We start from the raw sequence: 23,109 nt of genomic DNA on the forward strand, positions 1-23,109 counted from the left end.
CACCTTGGCATGGCCGCCATTTCCTAGAGAATGTGTAGTAGGGGCAGAGAGACTGGGGGCCTGGGGGAGGTTGAGGAAGGAGCCCAGGGAAGGACACTGGGAAGGAGCAACCAGAGAGTGGGCAGCGTCCTCCTCTGGCCTCCTCAGCACTTATCCCTCAACCTCTCTCACTGGATTTTGTTGTCACTGTTTCCATGTGGCTCCAGTCAAAGTGTGAGCACCTTTGTCCCCACCCCCCAGCCCAACTAGGCTGACACCTACTCAGTCCTCGTGGGTTGAGTGACTAAGTCAAAACACTGAAGAATCTGCTTCTGAGAACTGGGGGACTGGTCAGTGGGCTCCAGCAGAAGGTAGAAGACAACCTGGCGTTGGAGTCAGGATCTCAGGCTGAGGAATGACCCCAAGACCTTGCGTCCACTCGACGGACATCTACTAGGGATTGTGAAAAGGAAATCAAAATGCAGTCGGTTTTGGTAAGTGAGCTCTCTAAAACAGAGCCAGGAGGCCTTGGAGGAAGTGTGACTTATGCACGTCCCAGCCTGGGTGGAAGCTGACCTTTGGACCACTTAGTGTCCTGACAAAGTCATCCAGAACTTCTGCCAGAAACTCAAGATGCTTATCAGACCCTTACCCTAAAACAACCTGTGATGGTCTATCCCTGAAGGACAAATATTTCCTTTCTTGTGTCAGAAGGCAGCCTCATGGCTTTTGCCTTTATAAGCCCCTGATTGTTTTTATTTCCCCAGAACACTTTTTCAGTTTTACCCAAATCTTTCTCCCAAACTGCAATTCTTAAGACCCCAAATAAAGTTCTTTGTTCTTTGCAGCCTTGATATTGGTTATTGTGCAATAGGATTACCACGTGACCGGCACTGTGCTCGAGACTAGAGGCTCTGACCTGTGCTCAGAGAGATGGCCACCAGGGTAAGTGTGACAGTTCCCCACAACAGAGCCATCCACATGGCCTCACTGAGCGCAGACCGTTGTTAGTGGGATGTGGGCCGGGGCCGGGGTGGGGTGGGGTGTGGTATCAGGCAGGTTGGAAGGTGAGGGAAGTTGAAAAGCATCCTGGGAATGAGCAGAGCCTGATTTTGGAGGGAGGGGGGAGCGTGCGGGGGAATGTGCAGAAATGAACTCAGTTTAGTGTTTAGTTTAAAGTTTTTTTTTTAATTTAGTTAAAAATTCAATGCAAGAAGGAGTGAGAGACCAGATTCGGTGGGTAAGCAGGCAGGAGTTCATGAAGGAACTGAATGCCCAAACTTGGACTTTTAATCAAATTCAAGGCAATGGGGACCCCTGAAGGGTTTTGAGAGGAGAAGAACATAGTCAGGTGTGCTCTGAGTGGCCTGCTGCAGAGGGAAGGTTAGCAAGCATCACCCAGATGGTCATTATAACAATACGTACTGTGAAAACCTTCTTTGAGTGCAGCTTTTGCACTTGCAGATGCTAGCAAGGTCCCAACCCACCTGGCTGGGATGCAAAGTCCAGGTCCCTGGTGAGGGCGAAAACACGAGAAAGAAAAAATGAAACAGTTCGTCTTCTCCTACTAGGAACCCATCCACCTGGAAGAGCTAATATAAGCGCAAGACCCAACACAGCCCTCCTGCCCGCTCTGGGCTCTGCCATTAAAAATCCAAAAGGCTGTGGTCTGTGAGTTGCCGTGAGGAAGCAAATGGTTGTTTCCCAGTCCCCGGAAAAGAGTGAGCTCCACAGTCCCTCACACAGGATGAGCCATGGAAACACATGGAAAGTAAAAACTCAGGGTGGTCCGAACACGGCGATGATGGAGCATCAGAGCAGACAGCTGCAGGAGCCACCTGCCCGCGCAGCCCGTGAGGACACAGAGGCTCACAGAAAGGAAGCAGGTATCATTTCCAGCCGGTGCTGACTGAACAATACAATAAATGGAAGCTGCTCTACATTGGGTCATAAATCTGAGCTGGCCAATTTCCCACTGAAATAAGTCAGCTGCCTCCTCCTGGAGAGCCCCGGGGGGCCCTGGCCCAGTGCAGGCCCTGCATGACTCTCTTCTTCTCATGAAAGAATAATCCTTCAATTTCTGAAGCCGCAGAGAGTATGTGGGTGATTGTTTTCATATTATTCTTCAACCCATGTTGAAATATTGCATTAAATAAAAGCAGTTAAATTAAAAACAAATAATTCTCTTGGTGGCATATTGGGGACCCTCTTCAGCCGAGGGACATTTTCTACTTTCCTCTATTTTTTTTTCTCATGTAAGAGTTACCGACTGGGGCTTCCCTGGTGGCGCAGTGGTTGAGAGTCCGCCTGCCGATGCAAGGGACACGGGTTCATGCCCCGGTCCGGGAAGATCCCACATGCCACGGAGCGGCTGGGCCCATGAGCCATGGCCGCTGAGCCTGCGCGTCCAGAGCCTGTGCTCTGCAGTGGGAGAGGCCACAACAGTGAGAGGCCCGCGTACCGCAAACAATTAATAATAATAATAAGAGTTAGCAAATGAACATAACTTTTCTTGAGAACATCTTGAGATCAGCAGGGTATGGAGTGGCACATTTGAATCATTTAAAGTAGGGGGTCTTGGGAAGCACAGCCAGCCGGGGGTCACTACTCGACCCGAGGGCATGGGCCAGCTGCAAATCACCAGGGACAGAGCTCTGCCCCTTGCCTACCCTCAGGAGGAAGGAAACCCCAGCCCCGCTTCAAGCCGCCCTGCCTAGAGATGGAAGAAGTCCTAGGGCTGCTTGAGGAACAGGCAGGAACAGAGGCTGCCTGTGGCAACGTGAGAAGAGTCATATCAAGTCTTAAATCAGAAAATGGTAAGAGCAGAAAAAGACGCGTGGCTCTCCTTAACCCAACTTCCTCCATCTCCCTCCACCTCTCTGGGTTAGTTTCTGATGTACAGCAAGGTGTATACATATTCTTTTTCATAGCCTTTTCCATTATGTTCTTTACTACAGATAGTGAATATAATTCCCTGTGCTATACAGTAGGACCCTGTTGTTTATAGTAGTGTGTATCTCTTAATCCCAAACTCCTAATTTATCCCTCCCCACTCTTTCCCCTTTGATAACTATAAATTTGTTTTCTATGTCTGTGCATCTGTTTCTGTTTTGTAAGTTCATTTGTATCATATTTTAGATTCCACATATAAGTGATATCATGTGATATTTGTCTTTCTCTGATTTTCTTCACTTAGCATGATCATCTCTAGGTCCATTCATGTCACCTCAAATGGCATTTTTTCATTCTTTTTTTAATGGCTAATAGTCCATTGTATACATATCTAACATCTTCTTTATCCATTCATCTGTTGATGGACATTTAGGTTGCTTCCATGTCCTGGCTATTGTAAATAGTGCTGTTATGAACATTGGGGTACATGTACCTTTTTGAATTAGACTTTTCTCCGGATACATACCCAGGAGTGGGATTGCTGTATCATATGGCAAATCTATTTTTAGTTTTTTAAGGAACCTCCATACTCTGCCCTCATTCTTATTGGGAAAAACAAACAGACAAACAAAAAAGGAAATCCTGCCTATGATTATAAACTAATTCAGGAAAGTCAAATGATTTCATTCCATACTCCAATGCTGATTGATTATAATGGCTGCCTAGAGGAGTGTTGAGACCGGGTCTGAAGTCATCTCTGGGCTCCGTGGGAGGGAGCGCCAGCACTGAATGGTGATGTCTGTCATGCGTACAGGATGGGAAACTGTTGGCACACGTGCCATGTATTTTCTAATCACGGGACTCTGTTCAGAAATAATCCATTTATACTGGATTTATCCTTGAAAATATCAGTGAGACAACAGCCGAAGGCTCAGGATCAAGGGAGTTTCAACTCCTAGTAGGAGGCCCCAGTTATGTTTTTGTCTCTACTCACAGAAATGAATTCTAGCAGTGCATTTAGCCTCCTGGTTCAGGTCAACGAGTTGGAATTACAGTTCTTCCCTTGAGAGCTATAGATTGTTGGTGCTGGGAATGGGGTTATGACTCATCAACGTTTTCCCCAGCTCTAGTGGTTCATGAAATAAACTGCTTAAAACAAACAAACAGGGCTTCCCTGGTGGCGCAGTGGTTGAGAGTCCACCTGCTGATGCAGGGGATGCGGGTTCGTGCCCCGGTCCGGGAAGATCCCACATGCCGCGGAGCGGCTGGGCCCGTGAGCCATGGCCGCTGAGCCTGCGCGTCCGGAGCCTGTGCTCCGCAACAGGAGAGGCCACAACAGTGAGAGGCCCACGTACCGCAAACAAACAAACAAACAAAAACACCTTTTGGCAAAGAGGTCAGGGCTGAACCTTGGAAAGTCTGCCCAGGAACCTTGCCTCCTGGACTGCCAATCCTTTCTAAGGACGTGGCCCCCCTGGGTGGCCACCCTGGGAGGAGGCCAGGTGACACATAAACATGGGCCAAGATGATTCCCGTAGGCTCAGAGGATTCACCACAAAGTGAAATACTCTTCCCTCAGTTAGTGGTTCATTTCAGCTGAAAATAAGACCTAGCATGTACAGGTCTCAAGGTCAACAGTTCCTACCATCCATGCAACAGTCCTTTGAGAATTCTTTCCCCGAGGCCAACAATTAATTCCCTTTAGGAAACAGGACTGGAGTGGCTGGAAGGGGGTCAGCCGTCCTAACAGGGCTGAGCCCCATTCTCTGCCCTTGCTGTTCCGGTTCCAAATCCAGCATGGACAGAGGGGTGTGCACACAGCCTTGGAGCGTCCTTGTGGAAAAGGCGCTCTCTCTCTCTCTCTCTCTCTCTCTCTCTCATAGGATTTGAACAAGATGACAGGCCCATCCTGCATACAGTTCGATAGATTTACAGACAAAAGGAGTATGTGTCACTTGCAAAGCAAGCCCCTCAGTACCAACAAGCTCAGTCTGCTGGAAAAGGCTCTGTGTCCCCCTGGGGTGCAGCCCAGAGAGGAGGCATATGGCTGGACACAGAAGAAAACAAAGTTGGGCAGAACATGCCTTGGATGAGTTAATGAGCCCAGGACTGAAGCTCCTTTATTGATGTGGGGAAATGTTAACATTATATGGCTAAGTGGAAAAAGCTGGAAACAAAAAAGAATCTACAATGTAATCCCCATTTTACACGTGTGTGTGTGTGTGTGTGTGTGTGTGTGTGAAGGCATGGACACACACAAAGAACAAGATGGAAAAGAGAAGAACTAAAATGTTCACATTTTATCTTGGCAAGGAGGAACTGCTAATGACCCTGGGTTTGGTTTATTTGTCTTGGTGGTTCTTTTGTCTTCATACGTTTCTACATTTTCTGTTTTCTATTTGCGCACACGTTCTTTCGGTAATAGAAAATGAAGTAAATGTTACTTTAGAATAATTAGAAAAGAGTGGGAAAGGGAATAATAAAAAAGAACATGAGTATTGGCATTATTTAGAACTAATAATAATCCTCATTCTGTCCCATCTTAGCTGGTGTCCTTGGACAAATTATCCTCCCTGGCCTCTGGTGCTCTCCCTAAAGCACGTACACAGTACGTGCTTAGACAGAGAAGGCAGACCTACTGTTTTTATGGTGGTTGGTTATTGTTTTCAGAGCAAGGGTGCTTAGCAGCCAGCAAAAGATGATTGTGGTGCTAGGGAGAGATTTTTGGTTTCCCCTGCTGAGACCGAGGGTCTAGAGTGGACGTGAGGCAGCCTGGTGGATGCCAGGAAATGGTGCAGCTGGGAGGTGCCCACACTCACCATCCAAACCCTCCGCAGTGCCTCCAACCCAAGCATGGGGAGTACAGACCAGCAGAGACCTTGGGGACCTGGTCAGCAAGATTCCAGCCGCATCTATGGCCATGACTAATGTGAGCTAACATTCAAGAGTCTAGGACACAGCCAGCAGACATTTTCTTTGTGAAATACTGTGTAAGTGCTTATGAGTAAGGGGCCAAGCCAGGCTGGGAGGGGGGATAGATGGATTCACCTGCAAGTTGATGAGACCCACAGCCAAGTAAAGTGGTTGGACCTCCATGGCAGAGGCACGAGGGACACAGGGGATACCAGGATGGGGCTGAGCATGGCTCCAAGGGCTCTGGGGACATCGTGCAATGTGGGAAAGATCATCCACAGTGGCTCAGCAGCTTCTGCCACAAGGAGCAGTCCCAGGTCCATTCTGCCTTGTAAATCCGGCTCCAAAACGCTCAATTTCAGCAAGAGCTCCCCAGAGTTCCCAACCGGGCACATAATTTCACCTTCTTAATAAATCACCGGGAGTCCTCCTGTCCTAAGAAAAACAAGAAGAGGAACAGCCAGAATCTGTCAAGAAATTAATTGAAAACAGCAAAATAAGACAATATAATTCCTTTCTCAAGGGCAGCCTTGGAGGTCGGGTACTGTCCCTCTGAGGCCTGCTGACCCAGGGCCCCCCAGCTGCTGGGAGGAGGTGCTCCTGCCTCCAGCAAACTGTAGCTCTTCCCTCTCTAGCAAAGCTACAAACAGCACATCTTTGTGCACCTCCCAACCCAGGAGCCAGAGCCACAGACATCACGCAGCATCAAGAATGGCTCTTCTAAGAAAAGCTAGAAAAAAATGCCTCTGTGTATTATGTGCACCTGAAAAAGGCACTCGTGTGTGTTCATTATATGTTTCATTTATGTGTTTGCATCCTCTCTTGTGTGATGATGACCAAACTAGGATCCGAGCATCTTAGAGCTGGACGGAAACCCTGAGATTAGACAGCACCCCCAGTGCCCAGCATTGCACCCAGCACTCAGGTGCCATGTCCTCATTTGATGGGTGAGACTATGGTCATGGTCACAGACACAGTTAAATGCAGGTCTTCTGCTCCCAAGTGGCTCTATCCCATTGGTCCTTCTTCAGGTCCATTCAGCAAACCAGAGCACACAGTGAGAAGGCAAAGCTGAATAAGACAGAGCCCCTACCCTCGAGGGACTGGTGGGAAAAGCAAGGATGTACATGACTGTGATGTTAAGAAATAATACTAATAATTCAAAACCTGGAAATATGGCCACAAGAGGACAGTAAGTCCTTCCAATGTCATTTGGTCATTGTTTCGCAAGTCCACCCAAGGATTATTTAATCACCCAGGGGAAGGTATCTTTGTTTAATGGCTATTTACCATTAATTAAGGGCTCAGACTCTGTGAAGTTACATGTTAACTTGCAGATCATGTCCAGTAAAGATATAAATAATGTCTATTCAATAGAAAGCATAACATTAAAGACTGATTTTTTTAACTGCCTTGTAAGACATTAACCAGCTGTTTTGTTTTTAATTGGGGTAAAATACACATAAAATTTTACCATCTTAACCATTTTTAAGTGTACAGCTGTGTCATTAACTATATTCACATTGTGCAACCATCACCGCCATCCATCTCAAGGACTCTTTTCATCCTGCAACACTGACACTCTACACCCATTAACCATAACTCCCCATTCTCCCCTCCCACCAGCACCTGGCAACCAAAGTCTACTTTCGGTCTCTATGAATTTGACTATGCTACATATCTCTTATTAGTGGAATCGTGCAGTACTTGTCCATGAGACTGGTTTATTTCACTTAGTATAATGTCCTTAAGTTTCATTCATATTGTAGCATGTGTCAGACTTTCTTTCGTTTTTAAGGCTGAATCATATTTCATTGTACATATACACCACATTTTGCTCATCCATTCGTCTGTCCATGGACACTTGGGCTGCTTCCACCTTTTGGCTATTGTGAAAAATACTCCTATAAACTTGGGCGTTCAAACATCTGTTGAGACTCTGCTTTCCGTTCTTGTGGATATATATCCAGAAGTGGAATTAATGGATCATATAATAACTCTACGTCTAATTTTTTGTGGAACTACCATACTGTTTTCCACAGTGGCTGTCCTGTTTTACATTCCCACCAACAGTGCACAAAGGTTCCAATTTCTCTGTATCCTTCCCAACACTTGCTACTTTTTGGTTTTTTTATTCTAATGGGTATAAGGTATCTCATTGTGGTTTTGATTTGTACTTCCCCAGTGATTAGTGATGTTGAGTATCTTTTCATGTGCTTATTGGCCATTTGTATATCTTCTTTGGAGAAATGTCTATTCAAGTCCTATGCCCATTTTTTAAACCAGGTTGTTTGGGTTTTTTGTTGTTGAGTTGCAGGAGTTCTTTTATATATTCTGGATATTAACCCCTTATCTGATACATGATTTGCAAACGTTTTCTCCCATTCCATGGGCTGTCTTTTCACTCTGTTGATAGTTTGCTTCCATGCACAAAAGTTTTTAATTTTGATATAGTCCAACTTATCTATTTTTTTTTTTTGCTTCCTGTGCTTTTGGTGTCATATCCAAGAAATCATTGCCAAATCCAATGATTTTCCCTTATGTTTTTCCCTTATGTTTTCTTCTGAGTTTGATAGCTTTAGCTTTTCCATTTAGGTCTTTTGATCTGCTTAGAGTTAACTTTAGTACATGGTATAAGGTAAGAATTCAACTTCATTCTTTTACACATGGGTGTTCCACTTTCCCAGCACCAGTTGTTAAAAAAGACCATCTTTTCCCCATTGAATGGTCTTGGCATGCTTGCCAAAAATCATTTGGCCATACATGTGAGGGCAACCAGTTTTGTTCTTAACCTAGATATTTTACTTGAACATTTCCTTTTAAGTGCTTGTAAATACCCATTTCCTCAAAATGCTCTTTGAACCAGCTTTGCCAACTTATTGGTTCCCTCATTCATGAATTACTAAATCTTTGACACCTGCCCATTCCATATTTTATGAGAGCCATGTTTTTAAATGTGTGAACATTATGCTTTGACAGTAACATACAAAGTGCTGTGGGTGTCGGGGTGAAGATCATCTCTAATCGAGGGATTCAAACACCTTTTCACTTTTGAAATCAGCCTTATGATTAATGGGTAGACTTTTGGCAGATAGACATGGTGGTTTGGAGCGAACATTAAAGACCGTGGAAACAGCAGGAAGAGTGTTTTCCTTCCTGTTTGCTTCCTTTCTTGTGTGTCTTAGCCAGCAAAGTCTATTGGCCAACACAGATGTGACACTTTCCATGAGAAAGCCTTAGGGGAAAAAAAAGCCTCTTGCCTCTTTCATATGTCATTTCTCTTCAGGACAGGTCCCTGCTACAGCTCCAGGTCCTCTCAAGCCTCCACCTCCACCGCACCCCCTTCCCCTACCTGACAAGAGGCTAGAAAGGGCCTAGGCCTTTCCATCCATACTTTAGATTCATCTCTGATTCTGCCTTAACTAGGGAATTGCATTTCCTGGCTGTCTCCATCCCACCACATGGGGCCTCCATGAAATATCTCCCTGACAGACTCTAAAGGTTACCAGCATCAATCACAGGGATAAACAGCAAACAAGCCCGGGACAGAGCAGCCACCTCTGTCTGATCCAAAGTGGTATTAATTAGAAACCCTAACTTCTGGCCACAGAGGATAAGAACTGCCACCCTCAAGTGACCTTTGCCTTGGCGGAGTGTCCCCAGCCACGGCTGGCGGCAAAGCCCCTCTCTTTGGGGATCTTTACTCTGCAGGGTGCTTCTGTCCCGCTTGAATTTAACGCTGAGACTTGTGTTCCCTGAGGATCTCAGGTGTGCACATTCCTCCTTGGGTTTTTTTTTTTTTGCGTTACGCGGGCCTCTCACTGTTGTGGCCTCTCCCGTTGCGGAGCACAGGCTCCGGACACGCAGGCTCAGCGGCCACGGCTCACAGGCCCAGCCGCTCCGCGGCATGTGGGATCTTCCCGGACCGGGGCACGAACCCGCGTCCCCTGCATCGGCAGGCAGACTCTCAACCACTGCACCACCAGGGAAGCCCTGAAATCCATTTTCAGTCAGGTAAGTTATGAAGACTGTCCACTGCCTTCACTGCTTTTGACACTGTGATTGCGTCCCTGCCCCCACTTTCTACTGGCTCCTTGGGAGCTAGAATAATGGACAGATGAAGGGTTGGAGAGGGTCACTTTCCTGAGATTTTCAAAGGGATTCCCCGCCTAACAGAACATTTGCTGGACACTTTCTGTGTGCTAGATGCTTTCCTAGGGACCATGGAGGGCAAAGACAACACACTCAAGTTCTGATAAGCCCTTGACCCTGAGGGTTTGGTGTTTCTCTTTTCATCCTTCTCTCTCTCACTCACTCGTTCGTGTGTCTTCTCCCTCCCAGAAGCAGCTCTGCCTGCCCCACTGAGTCCTTTCCTTACAATGTGGCCCCAGACTCGGGTCTGGGCCAGACACTCAGGTTGTTGTTGGTAATGATCATTGGTTCGAACAGCTTCTCTTACCCAAAATAAAACTTGGGTTTTGTTTTGTTTTTTCCATGATCTCTAGCTTATTTACTGTATAGAACATAAACTCCTTGAGTGAGGAAGCTCCGCCTGATTTATTACTACTACCCACATAGAATTTGGCAAACTAGGAGTGAGAAATCAATTTTTAAAAATGAAACTACAGATCTACAGTGAGGACACGGCACGAAGCTGGTGGACATACATACTCTGAGATGCATTTCATGGCCCTTATCTCTAGAAGCACAAAGCAAAATGACCAACCTCTCAAATTTCATATTCTTATACTCAAGCAGAAGAAAGGGCAGATAGCTCTCCCCTCCCCTTGCCAGGGCGTGGAACTTTGCCTGGTAAAGTTGCTCTCTGAGGTATGGAAGGAGCTGTGCGTGCCTCACCTAAGAGCTCTCCCTCACGCAAAGAAGGAAGCCCCCTCCTCGTAGGAGACACTTGAAATGCTTTCTTGCTGCCCGGCCCCAGGTGAATACCTTTGCTTTGCTCAGGCACCTGCAGAACAGATATAGAAAGCAGACATTTCCTCTTCAGCCTCCTTTGCAACTAAAGCCAGGGATGTGATTCAGGCTGCATTGCTTAAACTTACCCACACAAGACTTCAATTCAGAGGCTCTGGGAAAATTCCACTTTGCTGGCAAGGGCAGCAGCAGAGGGGGTCTGGCTTCGGGGCATAGCAAGCATAAGGTTAGGTTCCTGCCACAGTAACGGCCTTGGTACCGCAAGCTGTTGTGGGCTGCCACAAGACCAGTGGCAGGGGTGGCGTGGTGGGCTTGGAGCTTTGTCACTGGAAGCTTAGACTGAGCTCTCCAGCCCTCCCAACAATTGGGTAACCCTGAGCTACCAGTGTCATTTTAAAATTTCCTTTCCTACTCTATAAGCCAAAGTCAGCTTCTGTTGCTTGCAACTAAGAGCCCTGAATGACAGTCTAGTTCAACTTTGCCTCAGCTATCATCTCCTGAGGTCCTGGCAACGATAGCAGCTCTCACCTGTTCACTGTCTGCGGTGGCCCCAGAGACTGTGTGAGGGGCTTCACATGCATCGTCCCATGGAGTTCCCTCACCACTGCTATGAGGTGGATACTATTCTTATCTTCAGGGAGAATTGAAAAAAATCTGAGACATCAAGGCATTAGAGGACTTGTCCAAGGTCTTACAAGAGGGTAATTCAGTGTGGTAACAATAGGTAAGCTCCCGAAGCTAAATTCAGATTCCATGAGAGACGGTGGCAGCCGACAAAAAATCTTCTCGCTCCGCTCTTCACGGCAGGGTGTGCAGAACTAGATGGGTCATCTTGTCTTCACGACATTCTCTACTCTGAAGTAAGGACCAGTAACACTTCACCAAGTTCGTAGACGCTGAAATAAAGACACGAAGATATTTCACTGCCCAAGAAGGATTTTTCCAGGACAGTGGCAGACATGATTGACGAGGGGACACATTATTACCCCACAAGCATGTTTTCTGAAACTCCCCAGGGGCTAAGGGAGTCCATGCTGGGTAGACAGTGAGGGGTAGCCAAAGAAGCTGAAAGCCTGCATTTAACTAAAAGCATCAGTGTGCAGGTCGGCACTGCAAATACATTTTAATACAGGTAATTCCTTTCCCATTCATTTTCAAGCACTTATTTCATTTACACAATCCCAAGGGCCAATAAATCTTGGCATTAAGGCTGATTTGATGTGTGATGCAGACAGTCTGATTAAGGATAGGGTATTTTATCAGCTCCTCTAAATTTCCTTTTCTCTAGTCTACAATTTTTTATACTGGGCTGATCTTTTTTTTATTCATAAGGGCTTCATTCCCATTTGTCATGGCTGCATCAACCGGGCATCTAATGAAGACTTGGATATGGAAGTCTGCATCTCATCTATCCTCAGTAGCAAAATTAATAAAGCAGCAGGAAAACAGCTTCCTGAACTGAAATGTCCTTGGCCCACGCTGAGTCATCTAAAATATATGTTGCTTGTGTCTTCCAAAATTGGGGCTTAGCTATAAACTTTAGGAGGCAGTGCTCAATTTCAACTTCCATCCACTGATAGCCTGTACCCTACTCCCCTGCCCAACCCATTGCTTGGAGAGGCTTGGACCAGAGTGGCCAGAAGCCTATTTTCCCACTATCCCCTCTGCACACATTTATTGAGCACCTTTTATAGGCCAGGCTCAGGGAGATATAAAACAGGCTCTAGAAGGCCACAGTCAGATGGGTCATGCCACCACTGTTGGCCAATGCAAGAAAAACATCTTAGTTAGCCAAGTGTCAAGGCTGGGAGCAAGCTGGAATGATTATCTGCTCTATCCTTTTGCCTCTGAGAGGGTGAGCCTCCCAACCAGTTTCTCTATAATTAAGGGCTGCCAAACACCTGTGATCACAGACATTGACTTGTAGACTTTATGGATATATGAGTATATTGGTTTCCCAGGGCTGTCATAACACAGTACCACAGACTGAATGGCCTAAACAACAGAAAGTTATTGCCTCACAGTTGTGGAGTCTAGATGTTCAAAATCAAGGTGTCCTTCTGAGGGCTGTGAGGGAGGGATCTGCTCCAGGCCTCTCTCTTTGGCTTGGAGATGGCTGTCTTCTCCCTCTGTCTTTTTACATTGTCTTCCCTCTATGAATGTCTGTGTCCAAATTTCTTTTTATAAGGACATCAGTCATAGCGAATTAGGGCCCACCCTTATGACCTCATTTTACCTTGACTACCTCTGTAAAGACCCTGTTTCCAAATAAGGTGACATTCTGAAGTACTGGGGGCTAGGACTTCAACATATGAATTTTGAGGAGACACAATTCAACACGAGTGTCTCTAAAACTGGTTTAACTAAAGCTTTAAGACAACCTGTAGCAACACAATATAGTTAGAACACCACATGGAGGGTTAAGAATTCCATGTTCAAGTTCTAAATTAGCCACTTCCCCTCTCTGAGCCTCAGATTTCTTCTCTAGAGAATAAGAGAGCTGGACTGGGCCTCCAGAACCCTCTCACGTCTCCAGGATTGTGTTGCTGACGACATAAGAGAAGTTGAGGCAGTACAGGGGGCAGGTTAATGGTGAGGCTCCACCACTCACAAGCAGGCTGATCCTGAGCAAGGATTGATCTTCTGAGCCTCTTAAGTGAGGACAGTGACAGTAGCTACTTCAAAAAGGTTCTCAGGACTAATGAGGCCTGTGAAATGCCCAGCACGCAGCTGTCCCTCCATGTGTACGAACTGCTAAGGGTATTACTGCTCTTATTACTATCAGGAGTTAGGCTTTGGATCTAGGACTCAGCTCTCAGGCAGTGTCCACGATCGGAAGACAGGGGGCTGCACCCCAGTGTCCTATCCAGTAGCTCATGTGGAGTGAGAGGCTTTAGCTGGCAGGACTCTTGTGAACCTTGGGACATGCCTTTCCCCATCTCCACCTTCCAAATCCCATCCCATTCCATTTGGCTTTTCACGTTCATGTCATTAGGGTTAGGGCTAGGATTTCAGGTGATTTTTTTTCTCACTGTTTTATTAATTTTACACACCCTAGAAAAGTATAATAACACATATTTCATCATCTCGTTTAAATGCAGCCCTGCGACCTCACACCCACATGAACACTAGATTGCTTGAGGTCTGTAGTGGTCATTCGGCTCTTATCATCTTTGAACTGTTAGTTGTTTGCTCATGTGTGTCCTCGCCTAGACTGTAGGCAACTTGAGGAGACATATGGGTCTTCTTACTGAGATTTAGCAAACCTTACTGATTGACTCCCACAATGCATCGGCCCTCTTACATGAAAAATCTCATATCATCCTCCCCACAACCTGATGAGGCAGGTAATGGTGTTACCATGTCACAGATGAGCCCCTGAGGCTTGGGGCCACATGTGTAGGCAGTGGCTAAGCCAGGATCCAATTCTACATCGCCTGACTCCGAGGCCACCAGTCTAGCCTAGTGCTCTCCTCTGCAAGCTGTACCAGCTCAGGAGGCTCGTGGGTCCCTGTAACTCACTTAGGATCCTCCAGCCTGAGCAGAGTTTTCCATGGCCTTGGTGCCCCCTGGTGGCATGTGAGGGCTCGTTCCCAGCCCAGCTTCAGGCTCATTCCACTGCAGGCCTGCGACCCCTAAGCACTTGAAAGAGTGACCAAGGGGGCTGGCCCTGGCGCAGCAGGGCCCTCTGCACCCAGGGAAGGGCTAGTGACACTAGAGTGTCACTTTTTAAATGGACCGCCCCCGCCCCGAGGATTCTGCTCCTGATAGGTCAAAGAAGAGCGCTTAGGGTCTCAGGCCAACAGCCCTGAGATGAACTACAAGGTCTGGTTCACACCACCCAGCTTCTCATCTCCCCTTTCCCAGTCAGGACATGTGGGCATGGGCAATCTCTGCAGCACCCTCCTGGGATTTCCATTTTCCAAGAGCTTGTTTATGGAGTGGGGGAGGGAGAAGAGGATAAAGGTGGTTAAAGTTGAGGACTTAAAAGCTTCTTTACATAACACAGTCTTTTTCTCAAAAAACCCATCAAGATTCTTCAGTAAGTATTACTGGAGTCCTATTGTGCTCCACAGCGCTCAGGATGCAGAAATGGAGAAAACAGCCTTTCTGTCTTGGAAAGTAAACATATGAAAAATTACAATGCAATGAGGCGAGTACTCTGATATGGGTGTCCTGGGACTTCTCCTGTCACACCCAAGATGGTTATCAGTACTCAAAACTGAGAATAAAGAATCATCAAATACCTCACAAGCTGAAGTAGAAAACAATTAGGGGTCAGACACCTTGTCCAACTAACCATCACTCCAGCCAACAGCACTTCCCCAGCTTACATAAGCCACCGCTCCTTCTACAGGGACAAAACAGCAAGAAGACACAGAAAGAGGGGGTGGTGTGGAATAGCCTGCCTTCCCACCTCCGGAGCAACAAGGATGCTTGAGCCAGCGGTCATCCTCTTCCTACGTGCTCATTTTCCCCTTGGAGGCCTTCCTTAGCACGTAAAAAGTGATCACCAGCTTTTCCGGGAATCCTATAATCACTGATCTGGCTTTGAGATAATCACAGATATCCTAGAGCTGCATTAACCAATGGTAGCCACCCATCACACACATAGCTATTGAGCACTTGAAATGTGGCTAGTCTGAATTGAAACACGCTGTCAGTGTAAAATATACACCGGATTTTGAAGACTTAGTCCGGGGTGGGGCAGGGGAATGCAAAACATCTCTGTATTTTAAAAATTGATTACATCATGAAATGATAATATTTTGGACATAGTATTTGGATAAATAAAATATATTATTAAAATTAATTTCACCTGTTTTACTTTTTTTAGCGTGGCTACCAGGCCATTTAAAATTACAGCTGTGGCTGGCTCACATTCCGTTGCTATTGGACGTCGCTGCCCTGAGGGTTAGAAAGCCAGAGCTGAGATGCCCCAGTGCAGCAAAGCTTACACCACATTGGGACCACAAGGCGGCGCTACTGTGGTGCCGAGCTGCCTGGGGCAGGACTTCAGCAGCAAGCAGGCCGGCTCCTCACATTTTCTGATGCTATCTTTTAAGGGTAGCTTTAAACAGCTTTTTCTAAAATTTAAATGGCCCATATTATGTGACCCCGAGGTTAATATAAATCATTTCTCTAGGGCAGGAGTCTAACACTCCTGAATTACAATATTCAAGACTGGAATTTTAAGGCAGCTGCAAGTTTCTCACCATCACAGCTAGGGAATGAAGAGGGACTGTGAATTCAAGTCGAGAGAAGCCTTGAAGCTGGGCCCCAGAACAGAAGGTGGGCTGTGAGTAAAAGCTGGAGGTAAGAGGGTTGGAGAAAAGGTAGCTCCAGGAGTGATGTTAGGAGGACTTAAGCACAAGGAGTGGGTATTGGCTTATGGGCGATGGGTGACCTCTGGACATACTCCCATTTTCATCAGAATGCTACCAATCTGAGTGTAAATTGTTACCACCTTTCTTCGGGGCAATTTGTAAGTGTATTTTAAAAGCCTTAAAAATGTCAATATCCTTTGACCCAATAATTCCATTCTAGTAACTCATAAGGAAAATTTTAAACTGCACAAATATTTGGCTATAAGGATATTCATCCAGCATTTGTAATAGCCAAAGAACCCAAAATCACAATAAAACTATAAGCAACCTAACTGCACATTGATATGGGTTGGTTAAATCAATTAACAGTTATAATATGGACTATTTTGTAAGTGTTACAGAGGTTGTGTAAATGAATACTTACTGACATGAAAAGACATTTATGCTAAATTCTGTGAAAAGGGTCAGCTACAGAATTGTATGTCCAGTATGTGTGTCAATTTTGCTTAAAAAAGAAACAACAACAACAACATTAAAAGCATACATCTGCAAAGACAATTGGCTGAAAGAATATTCTCCAAGGGATTAAGAGTCAACTCTGGACAGAGGCTATGGGTGGGCTTTCTTTCCTTATTTTTTAAAACTGCTTTTATAATTAACTTTTTTAAAGATTATTTATTTATCACAAGTGACACGTTCTTTCCCAAGCCCTCGCCAAAGGGGAAGAACCAACGTTTTCGTTAAAATCCCGACACTTTCCCCATACCTATTAGCATTGTTCCATCTCGTCCTCTAGTCCCTGTGTCCAGTCTTTTCCCCTGTAAGCCTTTCACCGGGGTCCTGTGTCTCTCTTGTCTCTCTCTGCCCCACCGCCTGGATGAGACCCCGTCGGGCCGCCCGGGTTGTTGTAAAACTTCAACAGGGTCTGGCCCGACTTCTTGGAGTCGGTGGAATTGTAATCCAAAGGTCTGTATGGAGGAGACAGAGGGACAGGCCAGGAGGCCGGCTCCGAGGGACGACCGCAGGCCTCCCTCCCACGGCGGCATTCCGCGCCGTCCCCTCGCCTGTTGCACAGGCAGCAGAACCTCCGCCCGGCTCGCGGTGGCGGGCGCGTAAAGATGTCATCCTGGACACAACGCGAAGGCTGCGCCACGAATTTTGTCCCTTTGGAGGCACCGTTCCTGCCCACGGCCCTCTCGCGTCATGTGAACGACCGAGGGGCACCCGAGACCAGCGGCGAAGAAGAAGGCGACTCACGGCGGCATGGAGGCAACTTTAGAGCAGCACTTGGAGGACACGTGAGTAGTATTCTCGTAGGCCTGTCCTGGGGTCGCGGCTGGGGGATTTGAACCGGACAGAGGGCGCAAGCTGCGAGCGCCGGCCGGGCGTCTTGGGGACGCCCTGTCCCGGGGCCTCCGGTGTGGGTGCGAAATGACCCGGAATTAAATCCCGCCGGGGCTCCGCACACTCCCTCCTGAGCGGGTCTCCGCGGCCCGAGCCCAAACCCGACTCTCGTGCTGAAATTGTCCGGACAGGGTCGTTCTTCGGGAGTTTTAGGAACCGGGCTCGTTTGGGAGAAGGAAGTACCACTTGTGCAGAGCCCTGCCTTATAAACGTAAACACACACAGCGTATTATTTCCTTCCGGGTGTAACCAGTTACTTGCTGAAAGGCATCCGTTAAATTTTTCGAATGAGTAATATCTACGGAAAATCCAAAGTTGGAAAAATAGAAGGCGTACAGGGAAACACCTCCCTCGCATCAGTGCCCCTCAGCTTCCCACTACCCCTCCAGGAGAAAGCCCGTGTTACTTAAGAGTTTGTCAACAGTTGTTTCAAGTGAGTTAGTATGTTAACATATGCATTTTTAACGAAGGCAACAAAATCCCAACTATTGCAATGTTTGTGGCCCTCCAGAGCTCAACAGTACCTGGGCACGGTCTTTATTCTCATGAGAGAGAAACTGGTTTAACTATTTAATTCAGTTAATTGTAATTTAATTTTTCCTGGGACAGGGGTGGGCGATAGTGAAAAAAGATTAACACTGACTTCAAGTACTACAACAATGCCTGGTACAGAGAAAGCATATTTGTGTTATAATTATTTAAATTCATTTTCCCACATCATTTGCTTTCTTCTTCCTGCGTTCCTGGAATTAGAATGAAGAATCCATCCATTGTTGGAGTCCTGTGCACAGATTCACAAGGACTCAATTTGGGCTGTAAGTATCTCACATCAACCCTTTGGTGGATTGCACAGCATTTGATGTTGACTGGGAGCCTAGTGTGCTATTATTCTCTAGTTTTTATTTCCTGTTACCCTGCCACTTTCTGGGGACTTTTGCAAGCGTAGAGATCATCCCCAAATAACAAAATTAGGAAATTGAAACTTCTCTATAAAGGTAGAAATGTTCCTTGCAGTTCTAGCACTACAGAGTCATTTCTACTAGAGTAGTATTTTAATCATTTTAAATTGGGTCTAGAAAGGACTTCAGATAATGACAGCAGTTACCATTTATTGAATTTCTGCCATATGGTGGGACTGTGAAGCTTTGTATACATTATCTCTAATTTTCACAATAACCCTGCTAGATGGGTGGTGTTACTTTTTAGTCCAACTTCACTTAAGAGTGAGTAGGTAGTAAAAATGGGGGCTGTAGGGTTGGACACACCTAGCTTCAACCCCTTGCTCTTCCATTTACTAGTGGTGTCAGCTTGGACCAAAAAGAACCTTTCTGAGCCTCAGTTTCTTTACTGAGCTGTTGCTTAATAAGAATTATTATTATGGAATTGCATTTATTGAGCTCTTACTATGTGCCAGGCACCGTTCTAAGTGCTTTGTGTATACTAAGTCATTTAATCCTCATGACTACCCTGTTAGGCAGATAAAGAAATGGAGGCACAGAGGTTCACTAACTTGCCTAAGGCCATACAGCTAGTAAGTAGTTGAGCTAGGATTTGAGTCTGGCTCAGAAGCCTCTTAATCAGAATACTATAAAATTATATATGTAAAGCACTCAGCACAGAACCCAGACATAATGCTCAATAAATGGTAACAATTACTGATGAGAAAATAAATCCAGAAAGGTAACAATGGAAGCCTTCAGCTAAGTAATGTCAGAACTAGTAAACCCAGGACACCTTGCTCCTTACTCCTCTGTACTGCAGGACTTTTTAAAGCTCTGAAGTTTTGCTGGGAGGGTAATTGAAGGAAGTAGTCTGTAACTCAGGTTTTACACACAAATCAGTTTAGTTGGAAGAAAAAAGGCAGATTTTTTTTGAGGCACTTGCCAGGCTCACAAAGGAAAGGCTGAAATTCAAGTGCAGAAATGTAAAACTAAATGTACTCCTTCAAGAAAACTTCACCCAAAAGACTGCACTGTGTGTCCAGTTAATGTTTTATGTAACAACAGTAAATCCATCAACTCTGCCATACTGGCATGTCTATTACCTGAGTTAGTTTCAGGCAGATGGGCTTGTGTTGCCTTTATATACAGAAAGATATTGTAAACTTAGTAATTACGTTTTGTACCTGATATCCAAGATTTAGTTATTATCTACAGGCTAAAACAAACATTAGTAAAAAGCCAATTCTGTTGCTATTTGAAAAACCAGTTTATTCTAGTGGAAATAATTGCTCACAGAATATTTATACATGCCGTTAAGGTGATCTTACAGCCAAACTCCTGAGTAAAGATCTTTATATCCTTTGAGGTTGATCTCAGTAAAAGGAAATCAGATTTTCCATGAGGAATTAATTAGTTTCAACAAGTCTCTTGCCCTTACTGGTTTTTGTCAGTCTCACCTATGAATTTCTTCGTTTCAGTTTGCTTTCAGATTGACTTGAATTACAGCTTCCTTATATGCTTGAGAAAGTGTTTAGAGATGGTGATGGGAATGACTTGGAAAATTGAGTGTTATGGCCTTTTACTGACTTAAAAGCTGTTATTGGCTTTCTCACTGATGGAACCACTGAGTATCAGGGCAGAATCATTTTATGTCAGTACCTAACCTAAGAGACCATGAGCTGAACCTTCTTTTTGTGAATAATTCAATTCAGTTCTACTATACGTCTATACTCATTTTTGGACAGTCAGGCAACCTGATATCATCTCTGTCTTCCAGGCCGCGGAACCCTGTCAGATGAGCATGCTGGGGTGATATCTGTTTTAGCCCAGCAAGCAGCTAAGCTAACCTCAGACCCCACTGATATTCCTGTGGTGTGTCTAGAATCAGATAATGGGTGAGTAGATGGCAGCAGATCCCTTCCTTTCCTTTTCATTCAGAAAAATCAATCCCTGGGAAACTTGACTGGGGCTTGCCCTGTGTTCATCAGTGATTTCTCAAAGTACGTGGAGGAAGGTTCTACCCTTTGGACCACAGGAGCAGATGGATTGATCTCTAAAGCTAATGTGCTTTCATACCACAAAGACATTTAAATGAAGAGTAAGAGGAGTCATGAACTATCAATAAAAGAAGCAATAAATAACACAGAGGAAGACTAAACAAAGAACAGAAACAATGTCTGTAGTAATAGAAATACCAAAGACATTCCAAGTGAGGGTCCTCAGAATAATAGTAAATGAAAAAAGCAGAACCATGCACAGGGACTTCCCTGGTGGTCCAGTGGTTAAGAATCCGCCTTCCAATGCAGGGGATGCGGGTTCGATCCCTGGTCAGGAAACTAAGATCCCACATGCCGCGGAGCAACTAAGCCTGCACGCTGCAACTACTGAGCCCACGTGCCACAACCAGAGAGCCCGTGTGCTGCAATGAAGAACCTTCGTGCTGCCATGAAAGATCCCTCTGTGCTGCAACTAAGACCTGACACAGCCAAAAATAAATAAAAATTTTAAATAAATAAATAAACTATGGACATTATGATCACAGTTCTGTAAAGTGAGAAAAAATGTATATATGGTATACATGCATATTAAAAAAGGAAAATATTAATAGTGGTTGTCTTTGAGTGACAGGATTATAGAATTAATTTCGTTTTTATATTTTATACTTTTCTGTATTTCCCAAATGTTTTATTGTATTTAGATATTGCTTTCATACATAGAAAAGTAAGTATTATTTTTTTAGTTGTGTCCTAAACCAAACAGCATCTTTAATCTTACGTCGACTCCCACTTGCAACACTTTACTGAATATCTTCCACTTTGCCTTTCAGGAACATTATGATCCAGAAACACGATGGCATCACAGTGGCAGTGCACAAAATGGCCTCTTGACATCTTGTATCAGTTCTCCAGCAGCTTGTCATGGGGACTCAATCGTACCTTATGTTAATTATCTTATAGAGCTATTAGAGTTCCAGTAATTAGGCCATTCATGTAATGTGCATTAGGCACTTTTCTATTAATTTTAGAGTAAGCTGCTTTTTGACACTCTGACTTATCAAAATTGACTTATCAAAATACTAGTTAAGGGAAGTATGTTTTGAAGCAAGTTTAGGTCACTTTGTATACAGAATTTTGTTATGTTTAATAAAACTGGTTGGAGGAAAGCTTGGATCTTTTCTGAATTCTTTAAACTCTTATCAAATGTTTATTTTTTCAATTATCAAATTGTAATCTTTCTTAAAAAGGTAACTGCTCCAAACCATTCTGTTTCGGAAGCTCCTGAAATACATAGATTCTCACAGAAACATCCATGGATATATAAAACAAGTCAAGCATACGCCTACCCCATAATAAAAACATAATAATAGATATCATAAGTACTTACTATATGCCAGGAACACATTCAGTTCTCGTTAACAACCCTATATGGGTTCTCAATAGCAAAGAGGTGGAAGCAACTCAAATGTCTGTTGATGGGTGAATGAATAAACAAAATGTATATACATACCATGGAATATTATTCAGTGTTAAAAAAGGAAAGAGATTTTGACACATGCTATAGCATGGAGGACTCTATGCTAAGTAAAATAAGCCAGTCACAAAAAGACAAATCCTGTATGATTCCACCTATATGAGGTACCTAGAGCAGTCAAATTCATAGACATAGTAGAATGGTGGTTGCTAGGGTGAGGGGAAAAAATGGGGAGCTACTGTTTAATGGGTACAGAGTTTCAGTTTTACAAGATGAAAAGAGTTCTAGAGATGGATGGTGGTGATGGTGGCAACAATAATATCAATGTATTTAAAACCTCTAAACTGTACACTTAAAAATGGTTAACATAAAAAAATGGTTAAGATTGTAGATTTTATGTATTTTACCACAATAAAACAGTTTTAATTAAAAAACATGAACTAATAAAAACACCACCTGAACTAATAAAAAATTCAGCAGAATTACAAGATGAAGATCAACTTACAAAAAGTGAAAAAGCTTCTATACCTCAAAATAGAAAATAAGAAAACATTTGCAATAGCGACAAAAACAATAATGCATTTAGGAATTAATAAAGGATGAAAAAAACCTGTATGGAGAAAAAGTTTAAACTCTTAAGGATTAAAAATTGAGCAGAACTAAATAAATACAAAATATTGAATACAATGTAACAAAAGGATATCAAATCTGCAAAGAATTTTTCCTGAATTCAATGTGTTGTAATAAAGATGGCAGTAGGAATTTTTTTTTGTAAACTTGACAAACTCTTCTAATATTACAGGGAAGCATAAAAGTTTCATACATAGTTGTCAAAAACAACCCTATATGGTAGGTACTCTAATTTGACCCATTTTGCATTTGTGTAACTAAGGCTAAGGAATTAGCAGAGTCACCATTTGGACCCAAGCCTCCAAGTCAGAGCCTTACTTTTAACAGCCAGACTACTACAGAAGTAGGTATGTTTGGCCAGAAGAAAATCTACCAGTTTGAAAGTATAGGACATTATCTTCTCTTCAGACTTTATCATTCTCAACAGAATGGTGCATAAGAAGATACAAAAGACTTCATTTTGTTGAATTTGAATGCAGCTCGTATTGCTGTCTAGCAATTTAATATTTGACAGTATACAAAGAATATATATCATTTATTCAAAAATATCAAGCAACTACAAATATATAAAGTGCTAGTTTAAGCACAGTGATCTCTTATAATTTAAGGAATGGTGGGAA

The 23,109-nt window shown here is 44.3% G+C and overlaps 1 protein-coding gene and 1 long non-coding RNA gene across 3 annotated transcripts; one reads left to right on the top strand and one right to left on the bottom strand.

Annotated features, from left to right (window-relative positions):
* Positions 1-1,505: 1,505 nt before the first annotated feature.
* Positions 1,506-17,638, bottom strand: LOC115859717 (uncharacterized). 2 transcript variants are annotated; one of them, XR_011377672.1, is made up of 3 exons: positions 16,810-17,638; positions 10,642-11,612; positions 1,506-6,214 (listed from the first exon to the last, which is right to left on the bottom strand). It is a non-coding gene; the product is annotated as an uncharacterized lncRNA (long non-coding RNA). The 2 variants fall into 2 exon arrangements; XR_009564449.2 differs by having other exon boundaries at positions 1,506-6,219.
* On the top strand, positions 17,200-21,556 carry LAMTOR5 (late endosomal/lysosomal adaptor, MAPK and MTOR activator 5). Its single transcript, XM_030868981.3, has 4 exons — positions 17,200-17,341; positions 18,201-18,262; positions 20,166-20,283; positions 21,216-21,556. The coding sequence occupies exons 1-4, from the start codon at positions 17,307-17,309 to the stop codon at positions 21,274-21,276; spliced, it is 276 nt and encodes a 91-aa protein (XP_030724841.1). The 5' UTR covers positions 17,200-17,306; the 3' UTR covers positions 21,277-21,556.
* Positions 21,557-23,109: the final 1,553 nt, after the last annotated feature.

The sequence above is a fragment of the Globicephala melas genome, chromosome 1 (assembly GCF_963455315.2).
Source record: "Globicephala melas chromosome 1, mGloMel1.2, whole genome shotgun sequence".
Lineage (NCBI taxonomy): Eukaryota > Metazoa > Chordata > Mammalia > Artiodactyla > Delphinidae > Globicephala > Globicephala melas.

Excerpts from the sequence above, each read along its gene's own strand:
- LAMTOR5 (XM_030868981.3), top strand. The coding sequence starts at position 17,307 with ATGGAGGCAACTTTAGAGCAGCACTTGGAGGACAC. Across the intron at positions 18,263-20,165 it reads ACAAGGACTCAATTTGGGCT|GCCGCGGAACCCTGTCAGAT; the intron begins GTAAGTATCTCA and ends TCTGTCTTCCAG. Across the intron at positions 20,284-21,215 it reads TGTCTAGAATCAGATAATGG|GAACATTATGATCCAGAAAC; the intron begins GTGAGTAGATGG and ends TTTGCCTTTCAG.